A 25,415-nucleotide genomic window follows, 5' to 3' on the forward strand; every position below is an offset into this window, starting at 1 on the left:
CACTAAATCATTTATTTACAGCCCAGGACAAGTGACACATACAGCGATGATGCTCTATCACCAGAGATTCATTTTATAACTGCTTTTTTTTTTTTTTTTTAAAGGCAAGAAAAACTTTTAAATTGGTTCAAATGTTGAAAGACACTATCTTACTTATGGTCTATGTGGATTTATGTTCCTCACACCAGTGGTTTTCAACCTGGGTGATTTTGCCTTCATGGGACATTTTCACATTGTCTGGAGACACTGGGGTTGTCACAACTGTGGGGATGCTACTGGCATCTAGTGGTTATAGGATTAAGATATGGCTGAACATCCTATAGTGCAAGAGATAGCCCCACAAGGAACTATCCTGACCCAAATGTCAACAGTGCTGAAACTGGGAAACCCTGCTTTATAACCCAAGGGCTGGGTTGCTGGCTTTAGTCTCAGGGACTTGCTAATTCTCTATCCCTTGAAACACTCTCTATGATACCAGATGGCAGGAGTTCTCTGATGTATATGTGTGAGGTTACTAGTTTCCAAATTTAGCAGGGTTCAGGTGGTGGTGTGGTTTGCTTTTCAGCAGAATTCTTTTATTAAGAGAAAATCTTCTGGGAGTTCCCTGGTGGCCTGGTGGTTAAGGATTCAGCATGGTCACTGCTGTGACTTGGATTCAATCCCTGGTCCAGGAATTTCAGCATGCCAAGGGTGCAGCCAAAAAAAAAAAAAAAAAAATCCCCAAAACAAACAAAAAAAATCACACACACACACACACACACACACACACACACACACTCCTCTAGAAACCAAAAACAAATCAGACTGCTTTAATAGGACATTATGTAAATGGGTAGGAGGAAGTAGCCCCTTCTCTGAGATACCTAAAACTCTGACTGCTGGTCTAGAAACCTCCAGACTAGACATAGGCTACCATTATGGACATCGGCAAAGCTCCAGAAAGGACAGCAACATGGTTAGAATATGTACTAGTTCTCTGAAAACGTGACTTCTGTGGAGTTTCTCATTCCTCAGAAGTATGTACACACAAAACAGCTCTAAATTGAGTGCCTACTATACTCTGGGCAGTATGCTAGCACTAGGTACAGTGAGCAAAATAGACATGGCCCAGCTCTCCTGAAGCCTGCATTCTAGTGGCAGATACAGACATACACATAAATACATTAAATAAGTATTTTATATGAAATATATGACAAAAATTACACACACGCACTGTGTAAAGTTCCAAAAAGGAAAAGCACAGATAGCATACGGACATCTTATTTTTAAGAAAGTCCTTCTTGGTCTGTCCTGCTCCCTAAATGCCAGAGAAAAGTCGGGATTCTGCGGGATCTCTGAGGGGAACTGACGCTCTCATAAGAGCCGCAGAAATGTCAAAGACCAGAAATGGGGAGCAGCAGGCAGATCCCGACAAAGTCAGTAACTCTTCTCTAGGTACCCGCTGGGCATTGCCTACACCCCGCTACATCGCTAAACGCACGGGACATTGCTTCAAAGCTGAGGTTTCAAGGTCTCTCTGGATTCTGAGCATCCGTTTTTTCAACCAAAGTCTCCGCTGAGAGGTGGCTGTGAAAGGTGAGGGTGAAGTTGACCAGGGGACAACTGGTCGTCCAGGTCTTCAGCCCACAGACCCCCAGGGCCGTCTGGCCCCTGTCCACAGAGAATTCGGGCATTCGCCTCGTCCCCGAGTGGCCAACCCTCCCCGACCCCCAAGGCAGTGACTCAGCGGCCCCCCCCCCCGCCCGCCCGCCGCCAGCTTCTCTGTGCCCCCAGGCCATAGAGGGGGCGGCTCCTGCCCCTCCCCCAACCCCCTCCCAGGCAACTGTGGCCCGACGCCTCCAAATGACAGGCGTGAGGACAGGGCCGCCCACGAGGGTCGCCGGCCAGGCCTGGGGGCTTATGGACTCTAGGACGAGCACGGTGGGACCGAGGGCTGCCTCCCAACACCTTGGCTTGGTACTGCCAGGGGAAGGTGGTCGTAAGGCAGGCAACGCCGCACGCCGACCCAGGCCCCGCGGGGCCCGGCCGAGGCAGGCCCGGGCCTGGCACCCGCCTGTCAGGACGCGGGGCCGGTACCTGAGAGGGCGCGGAAGAGGCGCGCGGCCGGCAGCAGCAGGTAACACAGGCACGACGCGATCATGGCCGGCCGCCCGCGCCCGCCCGCACCTGCCTACTCTCCTCGCCTCCGCCCGCCGGTCTCCCTAGGTTCGGCCCCGCCCCCGACTAGCCCCGCCCTGGCCCCGCCCCCGGCCGGCTCACGTGGCACCGCTGTACTTCAACAACAACTTTATTGGGAGCGCAAGGAATGCCCGGCGCCCGCGGGGCCGGGAAGCCGGTTCCCAAGGCAACCGACCCGACCCAGTCTGGCTCCTTGCAGCTGCGGAAGCGCCCAGGGTTTGAAGTGAAACCCCTCCCTCCGAGGCACCATAGTATTATTTAGAGTCCACAGTTTCATTTCCACCTCTTCCACCTAACGAGGTGTCCACTTTGGGGCTGTCACGTGACCTCAGTTCCCTCTTTTGTAAAGTGAAGTGATGGACTTTTGTCTAAGGCCTCACCCGGCTCTGACTTCTTTGATCTTGCCAGTCCCAGCCCAGATTGGCCGGAACAAGCTCTTCCCCCATTTTCCTCCTTTCCCTAACTCTTCCCCACCTCAGATTCTAAGTCACACATTGAGTCCACAGCTTGCTTCAGCACATAAGATTTTGTCTCCCTCCTCATCTTGTTCCAAATGGGCCCTTTTTCCCCTAATCTGGAAAAAAAATGTGTCCCATTGATAAGGGAGCCAAAAGAGGGGGGTGAACCCTCCACAAGGGCAAGGGGACCGAGTCCGATTGGTTGATTGGTTTTCCTTGAGGTTTCTTTGCAGCGTCTGTGACAGAACCAGGCAAATAGTAGGGACCAAACAAACCTTTGTTGACTGAATGAACAAAACATAAGTCCCTTAAAAAAAAAGCCCAGTTCTTCCATCAACTCTGTGCTGCCCAAACCTCTTTCTCTCTTCCTTAATCCTACCCTCAAGTCTTCTGCCCCAACCACACTGTAAAGAAGGGGAGATCATTTAACACTCCCAATCTCAGTACCCAGTGTCTGAGCTGCGCCATTTCCAATTTGTGGCTGGAGCCTCGGTTGTTCAGGGAAGCCCTCTGGAGAGTCACCAGATCCAGGACCAGCTGGGTACATCATAACACTGAAAGGCTGAAAGGAGGAAGGAAACAGTCAGTATTGAGGCCTGCGGAGGTTTTCCCCTTAGTTCTAGGGGCAGTGTGTGTCTTGCTGCAGCAGCCCTCCTACCTGGACCAGAGATGAAGCAGAGGCCCCAGGGACAATCTGAAGGTTGTGAAGCCTCTTAGAAACTAGCAGGCAAGTGTTAGCTCTACCTAAGGAGCTCCCAAAGTCAGACTGACTCTGTTGAAATGGCTTAAATAATCCTTCCAGGTAGGTCCTTCCATTTTATCCAAATAATTACCCAGAAGTCCAAGATTCAAATCAGATCCTAAATCAAGGTACTTATCTAGGGACCAAGATTTATAAAATGATGATTCCCTTAACATTTGGGAATGTTTTTAAAATACAACTTCCTAGGTCCTCATCCCAGGGTTCTAATTTAACAGAACGGAGATGGGGCCCTAACACTCACCAAGTTATCCTGATGCCCTCTGCTAAAGGACCTACCCTCAGCTGGGCTGCTCAGTGTACATGTGGCCAAAATGTGTTGGGCCAACTGATGCCACGTCCTCTGAGAGGCCTTTTCCTGAGGCCAAGTAAGTGAGACCTGTTCCTTTTTGTTTTCTGAGGCATAATCAACTATGTTGAAAAGGATCACAAGCTTCGAAGACCACCTGAGTTCAGATCCTGGCTCTGCCACCTCCTACCTGAGAAATTACCTAACCTCTTGGAGCCTCAGTTTCCTCACCTTGCCCAATACAGGGTAAGCTCTCAGTGTTTGCTATTATATTTTTTGAATTTAGGCTAAAAACAGCTCTGACTACTGCTGATGTAGGGTCATCTGCCACAATCCTGGGCAGAAATAAGGGCCTTCCAAACTGTAATGTGGCCTTGCTAAGCAAGCCATAACTGCAGATCCAAGGAGACTCACTTGGGAGAAGTGCAGCCTCGGGCTTCCCCAATCAAAGGAAAATTGCAAATGTAATCTGCATCATCTTCAGCCTCGTCATGTCAGAAATATTCCAAGAAGAGTGACCAGATGAGCCTTCAATTTATCCCAACTGTGATCACAGTGCGGGCAATGATAAACATCTGCCTCCACCACTGAGTGATTTCAAAGGTACAGAACCTACCTAATGGGGAAAGTGGGAGGTTTTCCAATACTCTGAGGGATTGGAAATATTCTCTCTCTCTTTTTCTTTTTTTGGCCACACCCACGGCATGCAAAAGTTCCTGAGCCAGGGATCAAACCTGTGCCACAGCAGTGACAACACTGGGTCCTTAACCACTAGGCCACCAGGGAACTCCTAAAATGTTCTTTTAGAGGGAAATTTCCTGTAATGGTAAATTTAAGTCCTTGAGGGTTCAACCTTTACTTATACTAACAGATATGTATGAAAGGACGACATGGCGGCAGCTTTTATTAATTTATTGGTGGAATACGTTCAATATACAGGGTGGCATAACATTTCCTTCCCACTGTACTTCAGACACCTTGATGCACCTCCACCTCTGAAATCATAAATTCACACACCCAGTCTGATGGATTTCTTCATGGCTTTCTGCCTCTCCCTCTTTCACTCCAGCATCATCTGTTCTTTAACTGCATCAAATCCTTGAGTTTTCTTTTTCTTTTTTTTTTTTTAGGGCTGTACCTGTGGCCTATGGAAGTTTCCCAAGCTAGACGTCGAATCAGAGCTGTAGCCTCAGCCACAGCCACAGCGAGGCCGGGGATCGAACCCACGTTCTCATGGATATTAACCAGGTTCGTTGCTACTGAGCCACAATGGGAACTCCCCCCTTGAGTTTTCTATCCTGACCTCAAACTTCCTTTCAATCATCATGTCTTTCTCTATCCACCGTGGAATCTCCACGAGCTGTTTTTTAAATCACTTCCTTTCTAATATCAACTCTCTTGCCCAATGTTTTTTGACAGCACATGCCTAGGTTGGTAAGGTCATTCTCTTTCTTGGCTCTTACCTTTGGGCTGCTGAGCACCAATGAATACAATGACCAGCCACAAAGACTGGAGCTATTGGTGCTGGTCTCCAACCTCACTTCAGCCCTCAACCTGCCCCAGCCATCGGCTGTTCTCTTATTTTGCCTTTTCGGGGCCACTCCTGCAGAATATGGAACTTCCCAGGCTAGGGGTCAAATTGGAGCTGCAGCTGCCAGTCCACACCATAGCCGCAGCAATGCCAGATCCAAGCCATGTCTGCGACCTACACCACAGCTCACAGCAACGGTGGGGCCACTGAGTGAGGCCAGGGATCAAACCTGCATCCTCATGGACACTAGTTGGGTTCTTAACCCACTGAGCCACAATGGGAACTCCTTCCTGTGTTCTTAAATAGCTCTCTTTCCTGTTTCCACAATGACTGTTCTTTTCAAACTTGTTGTTCCCTTCCTGCTCTGAAGATCATCTCCCTACCAACATTAGAGAAAAAATAGAACCACCAAGTGAAAATTCTCTGCTCCGCATTGCCACACCAACACACGGGCCAGCATCAAGTAACCACCTTTTCCTCTTTCCGTCCCAGGGCAGGGGCTGACCACTCCACCATACTTAGGATCCCCACCTCTTGCCTCCTCAGAGATCATGCTCCTTCTGCTCATCTGTCTCCTTTTCTTCCCTGAAACATTTAGTCATGCTCAAATCACTCCTATACCAGGAGACACTCCCTCAAGCCACCTCCCCCTCCAGCCATTCCTCCGTCTCCCTTCTCACCTTCACAGCCAGGCTTCTTGAAAGAGTTGTCTGCTCCTGCTGTTTCCTTCCTCTCATCTCATTCATCTTTATTCCACTGAGATATAGCTTCCACCCTCCTCACTCCACTGACATTCCTCCCCAAAGTTCCCAATGCCTTCCCTGTTGACAAATTCAATAGCCACTCCTTAGGCTTCATTATGTCTTGAATATTCTGTATATTTGCATAACTCCCTCTTCGTATAAGAGTCTCTTCGCTTGATTTCTGTAGCATTCTTAGTTGCCTTCCAACTCTGTGGACATTTTGTCTTAGTACCTTTAATTTCTGTTCCTCGGAACATCCCCACTCCCCCTGCTTTCAATGATGGTGTTTCTAGGATTTCATCCTCCTTACTTTAAAGGTCCTACTTGAGACAAGTTCTACACTCCAATGGCTTCGGATACCATCCCTATGGAGATAACACATATTTGTATTTTTAGCCCTTTTGGGGGGCCATAGACTCATGAGTCTTTCTGCCTATGGACCCAGAAGCACCCCAAAGACTCAATGCACAAAGTTGCACTCATTACCTTCCTCCAGCATCCTCCAAAAAACCCACTGCACCAGCTCCTCCAACTTCTTCTTTGTGAATGGCATGATCTTCTGTCAAGTTATCCTGGCCTCCTGCTTTTTCATCCCCTCTTTTACCTTCGTATTCCATCTATCCCCAAGCCCAGGGCGCTTGGCCTCCTTTGTATGTAGTCAGTCCACTCCATCCCTGCAGTCACTCCTAATTGGGGTTGGTCCTCCTCCTACCCTTGATCCACTGTCCACACTGCAGCCAGAGCAATCTTTCTACCATGTGAATTATGTCAGGTCCCATAGCCACTTAGAACCTCTTTGCAAACCCTCACTATCCTCAAAATACAGGTCAAAGTCCTTAGCATAGCATCAAAGGCACTTCGGTCTTACCCTCTGCTCACCTCCCATCTCATCTCCAAGCTCTTCTTTCCCACTACAACTCTCTCTGCAGTGAGAACCACACTCCAGCCTTGCTAAACTGCCTGAGTTTCTAACATGCTGTAGGGACTTTTTTATGCTTTTTTCTCAGCTTCAAATACCTCTCCTCCCCCACCAGGTCTACCCAATCCCTCTGCCTTCACCTGATTATTTCCTAACAGATCTTCGAATCTCAGCCCAGACCTTCCTTCTTCAAGCAAGCTTTCCCAGATCTCCAACACACACCCATCCACCCACAGACATACCACTGCCCACACCCCTAGTCTGGACCAGAAGCCTCCTCCTATTTGCTGTTGAAGCAAATTCACTTACTCTGGACTCAACCCTGTCACTGTCTATTTATCCATCAGGGTCTCTCAGCAAACTGCATGCTTCACAAGGTTCACCACTCTATCTCCATTGCCTAGCCCAGCAACAGGAAATTCAAAACATGAATGACTGAATGAGTGAATGAATGAAAAATTGTTTTTTCTGAAGAGTTTTGGTTTCATAAGGAAATCAAACATACTAAAACAAAAACTTGCAAAAGTCAACACATAATGGGGAAGTTCTGTACATTTTCCAAAGATTTTTTTGCTTTACGAAATAATTCTGGGAGTTCCCTGATGGCCTAGCAGGTGAAGGACCGAGTGTTGTCACTGTGGTGGCTTAGATTGCTGCTGTGGCATGGGTTTGATCCCTGGCCTGAGATCTTCCACATGCCACGGGAGTAGCCCCCCCAAAAAATTCTGAAAGTGACTTTCTTTCAAAGTACCCCCACGTATTTGAAATCTGACTTGATTTACAATGATCACTTAAAAAAAAAAAAAAAAAAAAAAAAGGGCGTTCCCGTGGTGGCGCAGTGGTTAACGAATCCGACTAGGAACCATGAGGTTGCGGGTTCGGTCCCTGCCCTTGCTCAGTGGGTTAAAGATCCGGCATTGCCGTGAGCTTTGGTGTAGGTCGCAGACGCGGCTCGGATCCCGCGTTGCTGTGGCTCTGGCGTAGGCCGGTGACTACAGCTCCGATTAGACCCCTAGCCTGGGAACCTCCACATGCCGTGAGAGCGGCCCAAGAAATGGCAAAAAGACCAAAAAAAGAAAAAAAGAAAAAAAAGCCTTGGCATAAAATTGGATATTATTTCATCTAACAATAATGACGCCTGTTTCTTTCTTTGGTTGTTGCCCCCCAACATCGTTTCTGCCAACTTCCTTTCTTTAATTTTTTTGTCCCCATTTTTACCTCGAAGACCTAGGACCTTCAGTAATTATCCTATGCTAATGGCTATCAAATACAACAGCAAACTTTTTCTTAAAGGGCCAGACAGGAAATGTTTTTGGCTTTGCAGGCCATGGGTCCCTGTAGCAACTACTCAACCTTGCCTTTACTGTAACATAAAGGCCGTCGCAGAAATGCCTAAATGAGTGATCTTGGCTGTGTTTCAACAAAACCTTATTTACAAAAAGAAGTATTAGACCAGATTTGATCCTCAGACTGTAGTTTGCCAACTCCTGAAATACATAACCTGAGCTCAGATCCTTCTGAACCATGAACAGCAGTTGCCCTAAGTGGGGAACAACCTTGCTGTGTTCAAGGCCTAGCAAGGGGGTCAATGTAGAGAGGCAGCAACCAGACTGACTTCACTTCTATCCCAGCTCTACCACTTTCTAGCTGTGTGACCTTGAACCAGTTACTTAACCTCTCTGTGCTTAGTTTCCTCATCTATAAAATGAAAATAAAAATAGTATCTCATAATAGATGTTAGACAACTTCAATGTGTTAATACTTGTAAAGATCGCAGAACAATTCCTGCCCCTGTAAGTGCTATATAAATGGTAGCTTATAGAATAGTAAAGGGTCCTTCTGCTCTGATCTCCACTAATGGAGGTATTATAGCAAGAATATTGGCAATAAGGAAGGAAATAATCATTCTTTTCTTATCTGGCCATACTTTGCCCCAGGTGACATTCTCTTTAACCCACTTCAAGTCAAAGTCACAGCTCCTGGAGTTCCTTTTGTGGCTCAGTGGGTTAAGAACCTGATTAGTATTCATGAGGAGGTGGATTTGATCCCTGGCCCCACTCAGTGAGTTAAGGATCCAGTGTTGCTGTGGCTGTGGTGTAGGCCAGCAGCTGCAACTCTGCTTCAACACCTAGCCTAGGAACTTCCATATGCCACGAGTGCAGCCCTAAAAAAAAAAAAAAAAAAAAAAAAAAAAATCACAGCTCCTTCATCCCCTGAGACTCTTTTGCCACAGCACTGTTGATTGACTGTAGAGTCGGTTCACTTTCCAGGCCCCAACTGCCTTAGGGCCACCTCCCAGCACTACTACGGGGGTTTATCTCACAAACTAGCAGTTTAAAGTACATTTTAATAAGATGGTACCTCAAATGCTGGATATATGGTTTCTAATACTAGCCCTGCAAAAGGATATATATAATTAACTGCTTCTTTTTTTTGCTTTTTAGGGCCACACCCGTGGCATATGGAGGTTCCCAGGCTAGGGGTCTAATCAGAGCTGCTGCAGCTGCCGGCCTACACCACAGCCACAGCAACGCCAGATCTGAGCCGTGTCTGCAACCTACACCGCAGCTCGTGGCAACGCTATATCCTTAACCCACTGAGCAAGGCCAGGGATCGAACACGCATCCTCATGAATACTGGTGGGGTTCATTAACCACTGAGCCACTAAGGGAACTCCAATTAACTGATTTTTGACAATGGTAAGAAGAAAATACCAGGAGAAAGGACAGTCTTTTCAACAAACGGTGCTGGAATATTTGAACATCCATATCCACGTATAAGTATACTGTGTAATGCACACCTTATACAAAAATTATCGTGAAATAGATCACAGAAAAGTTCTGGAAATGGATAAGGTAATGGTTGTGCAATGTTGCGAATATAATTAATGCCACTGGATTGTATGCTTAAAAGGGTTAAGACGGTAAATTTTATGTTTGTATATTTCATGATAAAAAAATTGATGGATCAGGACTTCCCGTGTGGCTCACAACATAACTACTCGGCGTTGCTTCTACAGTGGCTGTGGCTCGACCCCTGGCCTGAGAACTTCCATATGCCGCAGGTGCGGCCACTTGTTTAAAAAAAAAAAAATTGATGGATCAAAGACTTAAATGTAAAAACTAAAACTATAAAACTTTTAGCATAAAACAGGAGAAAATCTACATGACCTTGGATTAGGCAGAGTGTAGATGTGAAAGTAAAACCATGATCCATAAAAGAAAAAAATTGATAATTTTGATAAAATTTGATTTTATCAAAACTAAAATTTGTACTATGTGAAAGACTCTGTTAAGAGTAAGAAGCATGGAGTTCCCATTGTGGTGCAGTGGAAACGAATCTGACTAGGATCCATGAGGTTGCCGGTCCAGTTCCTGGCCTCGCTCAGTGGGTTAAGGATCTGGTGTTGCCATGGGCTGTGGTGTAGGTTGCAGATGCAGCTCAGATCTGGCATTGCTATGGCTGTGGCATAGGCCAGCAGCTACAGCTCTGATTGAACCCCTAGTCTGGGAACCTCCATGTGCCAGGGGTGCAGCCCTAAAAAGACAAAGAGACAAAAAAAAAAAAAAAAGAGAGAGAGAGAGATTAAGAAGCTAAATCACAGACTGAGAGAAAATATTTGTAAATCATCTTTTTTGGTTGCACCGGCAGCATATGGAAATTCCCAGGCCAGGGATGGAAGTCACACACCATGTAGGGGATTAAACCCGCACTGCCATAGAGACAATACCAGATCCTCAACCCACCATGCCACAGTGGGTACTCCTGCAAATCACATTTCTGATGAAAGAATTATTCTAGAGCACATCAAGAACTCTCAAAACTCAATAATATAATTTAAAAAACGGAAAAAAAACCCTCAATAATAAACAACCCAATTTAAAATGGGCAAAAGAGCTGAACAAACAACAAAGAAGATAAGGGAATACCAATAAACCTATGAAAGTGGGTTCAACATCATTAGTCATTAGGGAAATACCAATTAAAACCACAACAAAACACCACTGCATACTTTTTTTTTTTTTTTTTTTTTGTCTTTTTGCTATTTCTTGGGCCCCTCCCATGGCATATGGAGGTTCCCAGGCTAGGGTCGAATTGGAGCTGTAGCCACCGGCCTACGCCAGAACCACAGCAATGCAGGGATCCGAGCCGCGTCTGCAACCTACACCACAGCTCATGGCAATGCCGGATCGTTAACCCACTGAGCAAGGGCAGGGACTGAACCCACAACCTCAAGGTTCCTAGTCGGATTCGTTAACCACTGCGCCACGACGGGAACTCCTACTGCATACTTATTAGAACAGCAGAACGAAAACAAAACTGGTAGTATCATTCTCTGGTGAGAATGTGGAGCAGCCGATGCTCTCATACATTCCTAATGGGAATTCAAAATGAGACAGCTACTCTGAAGAATAACTTGGCAGTTTCTTAAAAGGTTGAACATATACCTACTGAATGATCCAACAATCCCACTCCTAGGCGTTTACTCAAGAGAAATGAAAACTTATATTCACACCAATACCTGCCTGGGTTGTTTCCAGCTGCCTTATTCGTAATCACCAAGAAAGGGAAAGTATGAAGATTTAGGAGATGAGTGGATAAAGTGTGATATGTCCCTCAATGGGATATTACTATGCAACAACAAGGAAGAAGCCCCTGCTTCATGCAAGAAAATGGATGAATCTTAAATGGTTTTGTCAAGTGAAAGAAGACGCAAAAAAATACACATTGTGTGATATCACCTATAAGCCTCTGGAAAAGGCAAAACTACAAGAATGGAAAATGGAGGAGTTCCCGTAGTGGCGCAGTGGTTAACGAATCTGACTAGGAACCATGAGGTTGCGGGTTCAGTCCCTGTCCTTGCTCAGTGGGTTAACGATCCGGCGTTGCTGTGAGCTGTGGTGTAGGTTGCAGACGCGGCTCGGATCCCGAGTTGCTGTGGCTCTGGCGTAGGCTGGTGGCTACAGCTCCGATTTGACCCCTAGCCTGGGAACCTCCATATGCCAAGGGAGAGGCCCAAGAAATAGCAACAACAACAACAACAAAAAGACAAAAAAAAAAAAAAAAGAAAAAAAGAAAATGGAACAGTGGTTGCTGGGAGGGGGACATGGAGGGGAAGGGGATAGTCACACAGGGGCAGCATGAGGGAAAGTTTAGGGTGATGGAACTGTTTCGAATGAAACCATATTGGTGGACGCATGACTTCATGCATCTGTCAAAACCTATAGAACTATACCACGAAGAATGAATATCACTGTAGGTAAATTCAACAAAATAAACTAGGGTATGGGGGAAAGATGAAATGCAGACAAATGAACCTGTGTTGCAGAGGAGTCAAATAACCACACTGAAGGGAGTAGGAAGAAAGAGCTGACCCAAATAGCTTGGGACACAAAGATTTTTTGACTGGATACTCTAAGGATAAACACACAAAAGAAAGCTACATACTATCAGAGACTACACTCTAGTTAATATGTTTCTGGGGATATGTTTAGTAATTTTGAAACTACCTTTTATCTATACTAGAGATGAGAAAATAAGTAAATACAGTTCAGAAAATGAGAGCCAATTTTCTTTTTTTTTTTTTTTTTTTTTGTCTTTTTGCTATTTCTTTGGGCCGCTCCCGCGGCATATGGAGGTTCCCAGGCTAGGGGTCGAATCAGAGCTGTAGCCACTGGCCTACGCCAGAGCCACAGCAACGCTGGATCCGAGCCGTGTCTGCAACCTACACCACAGCTCACGGCAACGCCGGATCGTTAACCCACTGAGCAAGGGCAGGGACCGAACCCGCAACCTCATGGTTCCTAGTCGGATTCGTTAACCACTGCGCCACGACGGGAACTCCGAGAGCCAATTTTCTTGAGGAGAAAGAAATGGCAAATATGAAAAGAAAGAAGGCAAGAATGCCACCTATGGTGCTAGATTGGAGTTGGAGGTTTCAGTGTAGATTCATGGGCATATATATATGTATATATATAGAGAGATGTGTAGTGTATGGGTTATTACACATACATACATGTATTTCCTAGCTTTACCCACTGAAAGGGACCAGAAGCAGTGACAACCCAATGGTGATGAGCGTGCCAGTACCCAGATATAGGTTTTCAGTCTCCTTGGAAAGATGGTTAATTCCTGTGGTGCCAGAGGAGAAGAAAGGGATCAAAGACAAAAATTGAAAAGAGGGGGCATGTGAAAGTTCACAGGAGCCAACGTGAATGAGCCCTCACAGCCAGAGCTGGAATCTGAACAGCAAAATAAACAATAGTATTATATGGTAACCCAAAGAATAAAATAAACTTCTATGAGTTCCTCGAATTATAGATAAGCGAGCAAACAAATGAAGGGGAAAGGACTGCAGGCAAGAACCGTCAATGGATTATAAAATTAGTGGGCAAAGAGTTTAAGCAGAAGTAGGGCATTTGCATAGAATCGTTTCCAAAATAAGCGTTAACTACAAAGGAGAAAATAGGAAGTCTACAACACAGAAATCTGGCAGATACCACCTTGACCAAGTGACCAGTGTAATACATATTGACATCATATATCCCTGATATGCACTGAGAAGGGCACAGCAACCCTGGGACCCTCCCTGGTAATCATGACAAAACATCAGACAAACCTAAATTGAGGAGCAGTCTCTTCAGTATCTGACTACAACTCTTCAAAAGTGTCAAGGTCATGAAAGACAAAGACTGAAGAAATGTCAGAGATTTGAAGAGATTGACAGATCTGATGATGCAATGTGGATTGGATTCTGGCACAGAGAAGAGACGTTAATGGAAAAAACTGGTAAAATACAAAAACTGTCTGTAGTTTAGTTAATAGCAGAGTACCAATATTAATTTCTTAATTTTGATCATTTCTCTATGGTAATGTAAGATGTTGACATAAGGGGGAGCTGTGTGAAGAGCATATGGGAACTCTGCTGTTTTTGTACATTTTTAGTCATCTAAAATTATTCCTTTAATTTAAAAAAGGATATTTTGGGGAGTTCCCGTTGTGGTGCAGCAGAAATGAATCCAACTAGTCCATGAGAATCCCTGGCCTTACTCAGTGGATCAGGGATGTGGCTTTGCCTTGAGCTGTGGCGTAGTTTGCAGACGCAGCACAGATCCCACCTTGCTGTGGCTGTGGTGTAGACCAGCAGCTGTAGCTCCAATTTGACCCCTAGGCTGGGAATTTCCATATGCCACTGGTGTGGCCCTAAAATAAATAAAAATAAAAAAGGAGGAGTTCCCGTCGTGGCGCAGTGGTTAACGAATCCGACTAGGAACCATGAGGTTGCGGGTTCAGTCCCTGCCCTTGCTCAGTGGGTTAACGATCCGGCGTTGCCATGAGCTGTGGTGTAGGTTGCAGACGCGGCTCGGATCCCGAGTTGCTGTGGTTCTGGCATAGGCCGGTGGCTACAGCTCCGATTCAACCCCTAGCCTGGGAACCTCCATATGCCACGGGAGCGGCCCAAGAAATAGCAACAACAACAACAACAAAAGACAAAAGACAAAAAAAAAAAATAATAATAATAAATAAATAAATAAATAAAATAAAAAAGGATACTTTTAAATAATAGATTTTTAAAATAATAGTATATAAAAGAAATTGCCTTTATTACTTTTCATGATTTTTTAAAAGTTATAATTTTTTTTTCTTTTCTTTTCAGGGCTACACCCGCGGCATATGGAGGTTCCCAGGCTAGGGGTCCAATCAGAGCTGTGGCTGCTGGCCTACGCCACGCCACAGCAATGCCAGATCTGAGCTGCGTCTGTGACCTACTCCACACCTCATGGCAACGCCAGATCCTTAACCCGATGAGTGAGGCCAGGGATCGAACCTGTAACCTCATTGTTCCTAGTCAGATTCATTTCTGCTGCACCACAACAGGAACTCCCAAAAGATATAAAAATTTTAATTATGGTTCTTAAGCATTTTTATTTCCCTAGAATTGACTTTTATGCAAATATATATATATATATATATATATATATATATATTGCTGTCCACCAATATAAAGCTATGATTAAGTCACATTCTTATTTAACAACCTTCAAAGACTCCTTATTCCCTTTTTTTTTTTTTTTTTTCTTTTTATGACCACACCTGCAGTATATAGAATTCCTGGGCCAGGGGTCATATTGGAGCTGCTGCAGCCTACTCCATAGCCACAGCAACACTGGATCCGAGCCACATCTGTGACCTATGGCAATGTCAGGTCCTTAATCTACTGAATGAGGTCAGGGATTGAACCCACATCCTCACAGAGACAACGTTGTGTCCTAAACCTGCTGAGTCGCAACAGGAACTCCTCTATTGCCTTGGGGGGGGGGGGCCTTTTTAGGGCCACACCTGCGGCATATGGAGGTTCCCAGGCTAGGGGTCAAATCGGAGCTACAGCAGCCAGCCTACACCACAGCCACAGCAACGCCAGCTCTGAGCTGCGTCTGCAACCTACACCACAGCTCACGGCACTGCTGGATCCTTAACCCACTGAGTGAGGCCAGGGATTGAACCTGTGTCCTCTGGTGAGGATACTAGTCAGATTTGTTTACACTGAGCCATGACAGGAACACCCCCTATTGCATTTTAATTGCACTGGAATATATCTCTAAAACGGCTGTGGTCCCGGGGCCTCTATTTTCCCTACTACTCTAGCACTTTTTACTCCTCCAAATCTATTTTGGGTTCTGCTGCTTTCTTTAGCCTGCATTCCCAGAATTGCCTTTTCCCCACCCTTGCTTATCCAGGGCCCCTGGATGCTCCCAGCGTGAAAAAACATCACCCTCCCTTGAACTTCCAGAGAATCTCCCTCGAGACCCTTATCAGTTCCCAGCACCGCCCTTAGACCCAGGCGAGCGGCGCCTCTCCCCAGCGGCTATTGGACGTGCTTCCTCCAAATTTTCTAATTCACCTTTGGTATCAGAGACCACATGGTATTGTCCAGGCAGAGCACCCAAAACTTAAACTAAGATCTACATACTCTCTGGTCCCCATTTTTCTCCTTTAAGGACAATTCCTTATTCTCTGCACCTGCATGGCATTGACCGGATATCCCAAGGTTCTTCAGGGTTTGTGCTTATCAAGTCATCCCAGATCTGAGATCACTCCCTCTGGCCTGATGGGTATTTCTTTCATGGAACCCCATGAGATTGGACCACTAGAATGATGTTGCCAAGCTGATTTAGGGTGGCTCGAATTGTTCCTTTGAATAGGACCTCTGCCCAGAGTATCTACCCAGGACTCCCACAACCCAGGGGTGGCTCTGTCAATTTCTATCTTGCATTACGCATGGGTCGAAAGGTCCAACCCTCCCCACGATGGTGCCTGTTTCAGTGCCTTGTACACAATAGGTGCTCCATAAATACTTTTCGGAATGAATGCCTGAAGGAATGTGTGATGGCTCGGATTTATATATTTCTTTCAATCCGAGGTTCTAACTGTTTTCCCTACACAAATTCCCAGATCTTCATCATTCTTCTGAGTGGCAAAAAGGGATTTTCATGCCCCAAGCCCTCCAGTCACTGACCTGCCTGTTGAAGTGCTGTAAGCTTATCAAGAAGGAACAAACACGCCTCCAGATTCTCTTGACAGTAAACTGCAAGTGAACTTCAACTCCAAGACATGTGAAAACAGCCAAGCGTGGGAATGATGGTTGAGTTGGTTTCAAGTTAGGCAGCCCAGTAGTTTGAATAATGCTTTGGCTGCAACAAATTGTAGTGATGGAACATATGTTTGTCGTGCTTTGCTTTTGATCTTCTGCTCCAAGGTTGAGGATATTCTCCCAAGGGGGAAAGAAAAAAGGAAGAAGAACTGGGAAGAAGAAAACCGACCTCACCCATCACTGAAATACTTCGTACCTGAAGCACAACCACCTTGAGAGAAGAACATGGTGGCGGCTCTTCACAGTCACCTAATTAAGGGGCTTGGGTTTGGTCCTGACTCAGACAGAAATACAGCTCCACTGAGAGGCTCCCCCACAGCACCTGCACACTCACAGTCAAACCTGGGCTTGGCCCCAGCGGACATAAGAGAAAAGATGACTGCCAGAGCCACCAAGAGGGTGGGAGGCTTGCTGTTGCCAGGTCCGCCCACGTGGATCACAATGACTGCATGAGGTCATGGAATGTTGCAGATGAAATGAAAGTGGGTCCTAAGTCATAAAGTCACATGTGGGTGGGCATCCTCTGGACGGGGCTCTCAGAATAGAGCTGTACCTTTCTCCTTGATGATCCTGAGAAGTAGCTACCTCTCCCAGACAGAGTTGGGGTCAAATCCACACATGTCCCTCCAAGGCCCACTCTCCCTGGAGCTTGCTGGGATGAAAGGTTAACTACAGGCCCCCTGCCCCCGGGATCTGTGTAGGTGAGGGTAGGGTATTCAAAGTTTAAGACAGTGTGGAATGGACAGGTGGTCTCTTGGGGAAGCAGCAGAAAGGTGGCAAGAAGCTGGCAGCGGCCCCCGAGAGGGCCCTGGCACCATGGACAATGATGAACCTCTTGAGCCTGAGACAAAAGGTGAAAAGGCATCCTATTTCTCACCACTCAGGCCCTTCTGGCTGCCTCAGTGTAATGCCTAGTGACCAGTGTAATGCCTAGGGATCCTAAAGCCCCCTTCCCTCCTCTCCTGGGACCTTCTAGAATTGGGAGGCTATGTGACTTTGACTGCACTTCAGGACTTGCCAAATAGGGCATGGATGCAATGCTGTGCTGGAATCAGCTCATCCCAACTCTGGCTGACTTTGATTTTCATTCTGCGAGCTGGTCAATGTCATGTTAGGATTTGGAAATCAGCCGTGTTGGGAATATTTACACCACCTGAATTGGCTACTACTACAAGTCAGAATTCTTTCTTTCTTTTTTTTTTTTTCCTGGAGAGCTGTTAAATATTTACCAACATTCCACTGGTTGGATGGAATTCTAAAACTGTTTAGCTAATGAGGAAAATCAGATATTGGCACTTTTTGATAGCTACGTTTGATGGTTAAGTGGCCATATGTCATCTTTCAGACCTCTGCTACTTCCACCCCTTATCACACAGAACTTGTCTTACAGGCTGGGAAATAAATGTTGGAGCTTGGGTCTACGGACAAGGGCTGAGAAGGATACAAACTTCAATCTTAGAACCTGGGTGGTCAAGATGGGATCCCTACCAGGAATGCTTTGCCCACCCAAGGAGGAGGTCGGCTGAGTTTTGACAGGCTACCTGGTGGGGCAGCCTGGCTTTCCAAACCGTTGCATCCTGCCAGCATAAGAAGACTAGCCCTGGTCCTTTGGTGTGGCTTGCAGAAGCCCAGGGCTGGTTTCAGATCAGTGGCGTAATGGCAGAAAAAAAAATCCCATCTAGCCAGTGCAGCGGACTGATGTGAGGGAAGCCCAGGACACATGTATTTAATCACAGCAATTAGTTTCAACCACAGGGAGATTTGCAAGCCCTTCCTTCTGCATGGTCATGAATTTGGATTGGAAGGAAGAGAAGCTAGGCCAACCTCTTAGGAAGCAAGTTATCCCTCTTGCTCCCCAGGACTGCTCCTGTTCTGTTTTGTTTTATATTTGAACAAGCTACCTCCCTGCCCCTTGCCCTCCGCAGCACCGTCTGTGCCTGCCAATGAGGAAGCCTAGGCAGCGACGTATGTCCTTTCCCTGAAAGAGTAAAGCAGACCCTGAACCCCACCCAAAGCCGAAAAGAAGGAAACTAGAGAGCAAGTAGCCAGTGTCCAGAGCAGGCCCAACACAGGAGCGAGTCTCCAGGGAACACGAGGGGGCTTTAGCACAAGAGGAGGCCGCTCTGTGTCGAAAGGAGGGCTTGTGGGGTGGAGCCCTACCCCCCACCACCGGCAGGGCTGAACACGGTTTATTGTCCCTTGGCGCCTTGAGCCATGTGGGGCTGGGGGACAAAGGCTGCAGCCAGGACCCTGGTCACAAACGAGCAGAACAGAGGCACGGGGAGACCAGTGGTGGGCTTCACATGAAAGGCCAGTGGGTTTAATTTCCAGAATCAAGGGATGAACTTTTCTTCCAGATGAGGGTGACACTGTGTCAGCATCGCAGAGCAGTGACGAAACACTCTACTGTGAGGCTGAAGCCCCCACGGTTGTCGAAAAAGAGAAGCCGGGCCAGGAGAGCTCAGAAACAGACCTCGAGATTGAAGGTGAGTGTGGGCCTTAGAGGGTTGGTGGGGAGGGGGGTGCTGGCTCACTCCTTCCTCAAAAGCTGGAGAAACAGGTTTCCCCAGGGGGCCCTGGCTCTGCCTGGTGGAAGTGCTGAGAGGGACTGTGGCAGAAGCACCTGTGCTCGATTTGATGCCATGTCCTCCTCCAGGCTGTCCCATGCTTGTGACCGGCCTTGTGATTAGAGGGGTCACATCCGCTTGTTGGAAGCTGGATCAGGCATTTCTGATTTTCCGAGGGTTTCCACATTGGGCATCTTGTCACCTTTGCAATAGTCCCAGGAGTTAGACCTTATTACCTGCTTTAGAAAGATTGGGTGAGTTGCCCAAGGCCACCACGAGCTTGCTGATCCCACATTCTCCCCACCTTGTCCATCTGCCTTCCGTATTCCATCCTCCAGGGGTCCTGGAGTATTTGTGGTCCACCTTGCCTCCTGGAGACCTTCCTCTGCTCACATGAGAGTTTTTGTTCCCCCTGCTTCAGAGTGCCACATTTTCCCTAAGAAATCCAAGTGTGTGTGTGTGTGTGTGTGTGTGTGTGTGTGTGTGGTGGGGGGTGGGGTGGGGACAGAAACCCCTAAAGACTGAATTTGGTGCCAGCTATTCTGGGCTGTATGGTGACTGAGGGCTCAGCCCCTCCAGCCTCTGGTGCCCCTGTGGCTGGTGCTGAGATGCTGGGAATGGGGCAGGAGGGCTTCCGGGGTTGGCCTGAGACATGAGCCCGGGCGAGAACAGCAAACCGGTGGTGAGGTTTCAGAAGAGGGAGTGAAGGGAGAAGCTGGTCGCCCACCACGCGCTGCTGTTCTAGGCAACAGGCCATTTTGCACCCCAGGGACGTTGGGCACACTGGGGTGGGGGGATGCTACTGGCATCTCACAGTTAGAGGTCAGGAAGCCTCCTAAAGATCTTACACTGTGAGGGACAGCCCCTCCCAACAGAGAATCATCCAATTCAAATGTCCAGCGTGCAGAGCTGAGCAGCCCTGATCTGCAGCCGCCTGGAAGAGAAGGCCTGTTTGTAGCCTGGCCTGCAAAAGCAACTTCCTTGCAAAGAAGAGGTCCTTTCACCAACAAAGCTCTCATTGTCTGCCTTAGAAACAGTTGGGGTGGGTTGGCCAAAGGCCCTGGGGTCTGAAGGAAAAACAGAAGAAGGCTTAGACCCCAGCTGGCCATGGGAAGGCCTGCGTCTCCAGAGCTTGCTTAATGAGGACACGGCCTCGGGGCATCAGAACCCAGGAAGGCCCACTGCCCACCACCTAAGAGCCAGGCTCATCTAAAGCCTGAGGGGAAAAAAAAAAGCCCCCCAGATGTTGGAATGGAAAAGTGCAGCCCCCATTCTGTGTGCTGATTTAAGCGCTGATCCGCTGTGTGTGATTTGGGGCCAGCTCAGTCAGTGGTAAAGTAGGGATGCAGTCCTTTTTGTGAGGAAAGATGACCAGCAAGTCTTTGAATGAAGCAAACCCACTTGCATGCAAGTTTGTTTCTGAACAGAATTGGGGGTCTCACCATCTTTCACTGGTTTGCTGCCTTCAGAAGCCTACTCTGTCCAACTTGGGCTTTTTCTAGTTGATTTGTCTCTAAATCTTTAATAAAACTTTGTTTGTAGCTCACATTTTAAAGTGGTAGTGAAACTAAAACTGCTCCCTTAGCCATCACAAACCCCCGGCTTTTTGTCCGATTGGCCTTCAAAGCTGGCCTGAGGCTGGCAAGGATGTGACCAGACATCTGTGTGACTGGTCCCTGGATGCAGCCAACCCAGGAAGGTGGGGGTGGGGCACATTGTTGCTTGGGTCCTAAAACCAGGGGTCTTCTCTCTTACCCAAAGGGAGGCGTCCACAGGGCTTTCTGGAGTTCGGGTCTCCCACCACGTGCTGACTTCAGTGGGAGCTGGAGCACCCACCCCGGGGGACAGGTCCTCAGGCAGAGGGGACACCGTCAGAATTGAATGCGGTCTGGGTGAGGAGGGAGATACAGCAAAGGTGGAAGAGAAACTTCACCTCATCTGCTCGCCTCTGCTTCCACAGATACTGAGAAATTGTTCACCACTGGACAGAAGGAGCTGTACCTGGAAGCATGCAGACTGGTGGGCGTCGTGCCTGTGTCCTACTTCATCCGGAACATGGAGGAGCCCTACGTGAACCTCAACCACCATGGGCTGGGCCCCACGGTACCAAAGCTATTGCTATAGCCCTGGTGGTGAGCATGCCAGTGGGGACACATGAAGCCTGGCAGAGGTGGGGGCTTGACAGCGTGGTGGGCCCAAGAGTCAGAACCGCACTGCGGTGGGACCCTGAACTCATCCTCTCTGCCCACCTTGCCCTAGGCTCTGCTTGATTTCCCCAACGGGCATGGCTGCCCCATTAGCTCTTGGCAAGGAGGCTGCTGGAGACCCAGGCCTTCACAGTCTAAACTCTTCCCTATTCAGGAAGCAGAGGCACCAGCCAGCTGGCCCTGGAAAAAGTGACTAGTCTGGGTTTGGCTCAAATGCTAATGAAAGAACACAATACAAAATGTCAGCCAGGTCTCAGTTTCAAAGTTCACCTTTACTGAGCCATTCCATTTGATGTCTGCCTTTGGCCATACTATCTGTAATTCTTCAAGATCACACTGTGGAATGGATCATGGGTTCCCAAAGGAATAATGTGCTCTCTCGACTTGGCATAAGTGAACGAGGACTTGACCTTGAATTCAGCATAGCTTTCTGTAATGGTAACTGATTATACACAAAACCGACTCCCATCCCAGGAAAATAGAAACGTTAACAAGTGTGTGTCAGCACTACAGTGTTTGTTCACTTTGGACAGTAAAGAAAAAGTTTGATTTTTTAAAAAGCACTCAATTTTGGAACTATAACCACATTTGCACTTAGCACATGCCCATCAAGAAGTTACATGACAGGAGACGGTGCCGCTCTGGGCGGCGGGGGCGGGTGGGGGGCGGTGGCGGGGGGAGCAGAGGAAGAACAAAGCCATCTTGAAATTTATGGAGTGTTGAAAGACTGATTAATGAAGTGTTAGGAATGCACCGTTGCCTTATGAGCTTCGTGGAAAAAATGAATACTAATGAGATCCACTCAGGACGTGGGCCACTTGTCTCTCAGGAGCAGCAGTTTCTGTTTAGGAGGAGATTTTCTTCTCTGATTCTCTGTATCTCCAACTTGACAATTAATCATTGTGACATTCTGGTGGACTGAACTTTTACTTATCTTTGGTACTGTTTAACTTCTTACATGTTGTGCTTCCCTAGCTTAGATGAAGAGCCCCCCAAGAGGAGGGATTGTCATATCTGTTTGGGTCTGTCCCTCCTCTGCCAGCTCCATGCCTTTGGACTTGGTAGGCTGTGGGCCCCTGGAGAGAAGGAATGGTCTCTGTTCATCCCTGTTTTCTCAGCAGTGAGCACAGAGGGTGACAGATACTCGCCCGTGTGAAATGAATGGGGATGGACTTGGTGATCAGGCTGCCCGCTGCATCACACGCTGAGCTGGTCCCCGGGACGACTCAGAGGTGGTCCTTCAGCCTGTGTTCCTGCTAAATGACACCTAGACTCGGGGCCGAGAGGGGTGGTTGTTGCTGAGCCATCTCACTTGCCTTTGAACATGACTGCATTTTGCCACCAACCCTGCCCTCCCTTAACCCAGAGCCAAAGCCAGAAGATACTTCACAATGGCCCTGGAGGACCATTCTGCATCGCAGTTGCATGCACGTCACACTTTCCCTTTGCCTGGAGCAAGAGTTCCTATCACTTGCTACTTCTCTCACTGTTTTGTGTGCTTTGATAAGACTCACATCCAAAGACATGTCTGTTCTCTGTGCCTTTCTGCACAGGAACCAGGTGGAGAAGTTCTGGTTAGAGCTAAGCCCAGTCCCTCCTGCTGCAATGCCAGTCATTTCTACTTGTCTTGCTCTTTGTGGGAATGCAGACTAGCTTGGATGTAGATATTTATTTAAGATTTAAATTCAGCTTCATCTAAACAGCCTTGAGGCAACACCCTGACTATCAGAGAGTGCCAATAATCCTTAAGCTGGAACCAGAAGAAAGACCTCTGAAGGAAAGCAGGCATGCTAAATCCTTTATCCTCAAATACCCTTATTAAACACATCACATGCTTCTTAATTTTGGAATAAGTCACAGGTCTTTCTCCTTGAAGCTAAATAGTTAAAAAATCTATTCAGCTCATCCTTGTGTCTCATCCCTTCCAAGGCTTTTTTTTTTTTTTTTTTTTTTTTTTTTTTTTTGCTTTTTAGGGCCACACCTGCAGCATATGGAAGTTTCCAGGACTATACTACAGCCACAGCAACGCGGGATCCAAGCCACATCTGCAACCTATGCTGCAGCTTGTGGCAACACTGGATCCTTAACCCACCGGGAGGGGCCAGGGATTGAACCTGCACCCTCATGGATACTAGTTTGCTTTGTCACCCTCTGGGCCCAATGGGAACGCCTCACTGCTTTGTTTTCATGTCCCTCTTCTAAATCCCTCTTGGAAACCTTTTAGGGGGGAGGGAGGTGCCCAGAGTAAGCACATCATCCTAGCAAAACTCACTGGGATGGCTTGTCCCCTGCACTTTGCTCCTGTTCCCACCCACTCCTCTCGAATTGCTAGCTTGCATCTCCGTATCCTCTGATGCAGCCGGGGTGTTCAAGAGAGGCGATGGGTTCTGGGCAAGGGCAGGGACCTGATCAAGTCACCAACCACCCCTGTCTCTCCCCCTCTCCTTGTGGCGGCTGAAGTCCAACACGACTGTTCTCACGCTGGAGCTGGCAGACAACTGTATCATGGAGGAGGGTATCTTGAGCCTGGTGGAGATGCTACAGGAGAACTACTACCTCCAGGAGATGGTACTGTGCCCTGCTCTGCCAGTTCCTACCCCCGTGCTGAGGGTCTCAGAACCCATTCGGGACAAGCAGAGGCCCCTGCCCAAGCCCAGGCCAACCTCCAGGCTTTCTGCTGCAATCAGGCTGGGGGCTTCTCTCCTCTGGAAGTCAGATAATCATGGCTGATTTATATAAAGTCCCTCTGACTAGCCCTCTTCTCAGAGGAGAGCCACACCAGAGAGGCTGTCCAGGGACCCAGTGTTCCCCGTAGGAAACCCTGAGAAACCATCATAAGCCCTCAAATGAACAAACTTATTTTTTCTTTTTCTTCCTTCCTTCCTCCCTCCCTTCCTTCCTTCCTTCCTTCCTCCCTTCTCTCTCTCTCTCTCTCTCTCTCTCTCTCTTTCTTTCTTGGCTTTTAAGGGCTAAAACCAGGCTAGGGGTTGAATCAGAGCTGCAGCCTCTGGCCTATGCCACAGCAACGCCAGATCCGAGCCACATCTGTGACCCACACCACAGCTCACGGCAACACCGAATCCTTAACCCACTGAGTGAGGCAGGATCGACCCTTCGTCTTCATGGATGCTAGTCAGGTTCATTTCCGGGAATTTCAGGTTCCACGACGGGAACTCCCAAACTTATTTCTTTAGAGTTGCCTTAAAGTGAACTTTCTTAAAGAGAATACAAATGTGAAATAATTTCATAAACTACAATATGCCTGGACAGCGACGATGGCGATGGTTGTGCTACCTACGATGTGAAGTCCTTCACGCCTCGGAGCCCCACACCTCAGACGGTCAGGGGGCTGATGCTGCGCTGTGTCCATTGTACCACAATTTTAAACACTGAAGAAAGGAAAGGGAAAAGACAACTAAGATAATCATGGCTGGTTTATATAAAGTCCCTCTGACTAGCGGGAAAGGTCTATGTCCGTTTAGCCCCCTACTGCTTTCGAGCACAATGATCCATGCTTTGTGAACCAGTGAAGGGAATTGCAATGATTGCTTAGTCTAAACTTATTTTTCTTTTCTTTTTTTTGTTTTTGCTTGCTTGCTTTCTTTTCTTTCTTTCTTTCTTTTTCTTTTTTCTTTTTTTTTGCTTTTTTAGGGCCGAACCCAACATAAGGAATTTCCCAGGCTAGAGGTCGAATCGGAGCTGTAGCGCCAGCCTACACCACAGTCACAGCAACTCGGATCCGAGCTGTATCTGAGACCTACACCACAGCTTGTGGCAACACCAGATCCCGGATCCCCGATGCACTGAGCAAGGCCAGGGATCAAATCCACATCCTCATGGATACCAGTTGGATTCGTTTCTGCTGCGCCACAACGGGAACTCCTAAACTTATTTTTCAGTCATTTCATGCCAAGCCCTCCAAAAAAAGCTGTCTTGGCTTTCCAAACAAAGCGGAAAAAAAACCCAGTGTGCTCATCTAAAATACCAGGGCTAAACTGGGGCATTGAGGTCAACTTCAGAGAAAACTGAGACCAGCCTGGTGCTCAGGGTGAAGCATCAGAAACGCCCGGGCTCCTCTCCACCTCCTCCTCCTCCCCTGGGCACTACCCTA

General features: G+C 47.5%; 2 protein-coding genes across 3 annotated transcripts in view; one reads left to right on the forward strand and one right to left on the reverse strand.

The window, feature by feature from the left end:
* Positions 1-2,236, reverse strand: part of ANGEL1 (angel homolog 1) — a 30,041-nt gene extending 27,805 nt beyond the window's left edge. The window contains exon 1 of one of the 2 annotated variants that reach the window (XM_021099540.1): positions 2,077-2,236. In XM_021099540.1, the coding sequence (XP_020955199.1) occupies positions 2,077-2,140 (64 nt within the window). In that variant the 5' untranslated portion in view covers positions 2,141-2,236. The remainder of the gene's footprint in view (positions 1-2,076) is intronic. The other variant, XM_021099541.1, reaches the window with a different exon arrangement.
* The window catches only part of LRRC74A (leucine rich repeat containing 74A), a 28,104-nt gene continuing 20,035 nt past the window's right edge, over positions 17,347-25,415 (forward strand). Inside the window, 5 exon segments of the mRNA XM_021100079.1 lie at positions 17,347-17,383; positions 18,888-19,016; positions 21,058-21,195; positions 21,198-21,229; positions 23,765-23,872. Coding sequence (XP_020955738.1) covers positions 17,347-17,383; positions 18,888-19,016; positions 21,058-21,195; positions 21,198-21,229; positions 23,765-23,872 — 444 coding nt within the window.

The sequence above is a fragment of the Sus scrofa genome, chromosome 7 (assembly GCF_000003025.6).
Source record: "Sus scrofa isolate TJ Tabasco breed Duroc chromosome 7, Sscrofa11.1, whole genome shotgun sequence".
NCBI lineage: Eukaryota > Metazoa > Chordata > Mammalia > Artiodactyla > Suidae > Sus > Sus scrofa.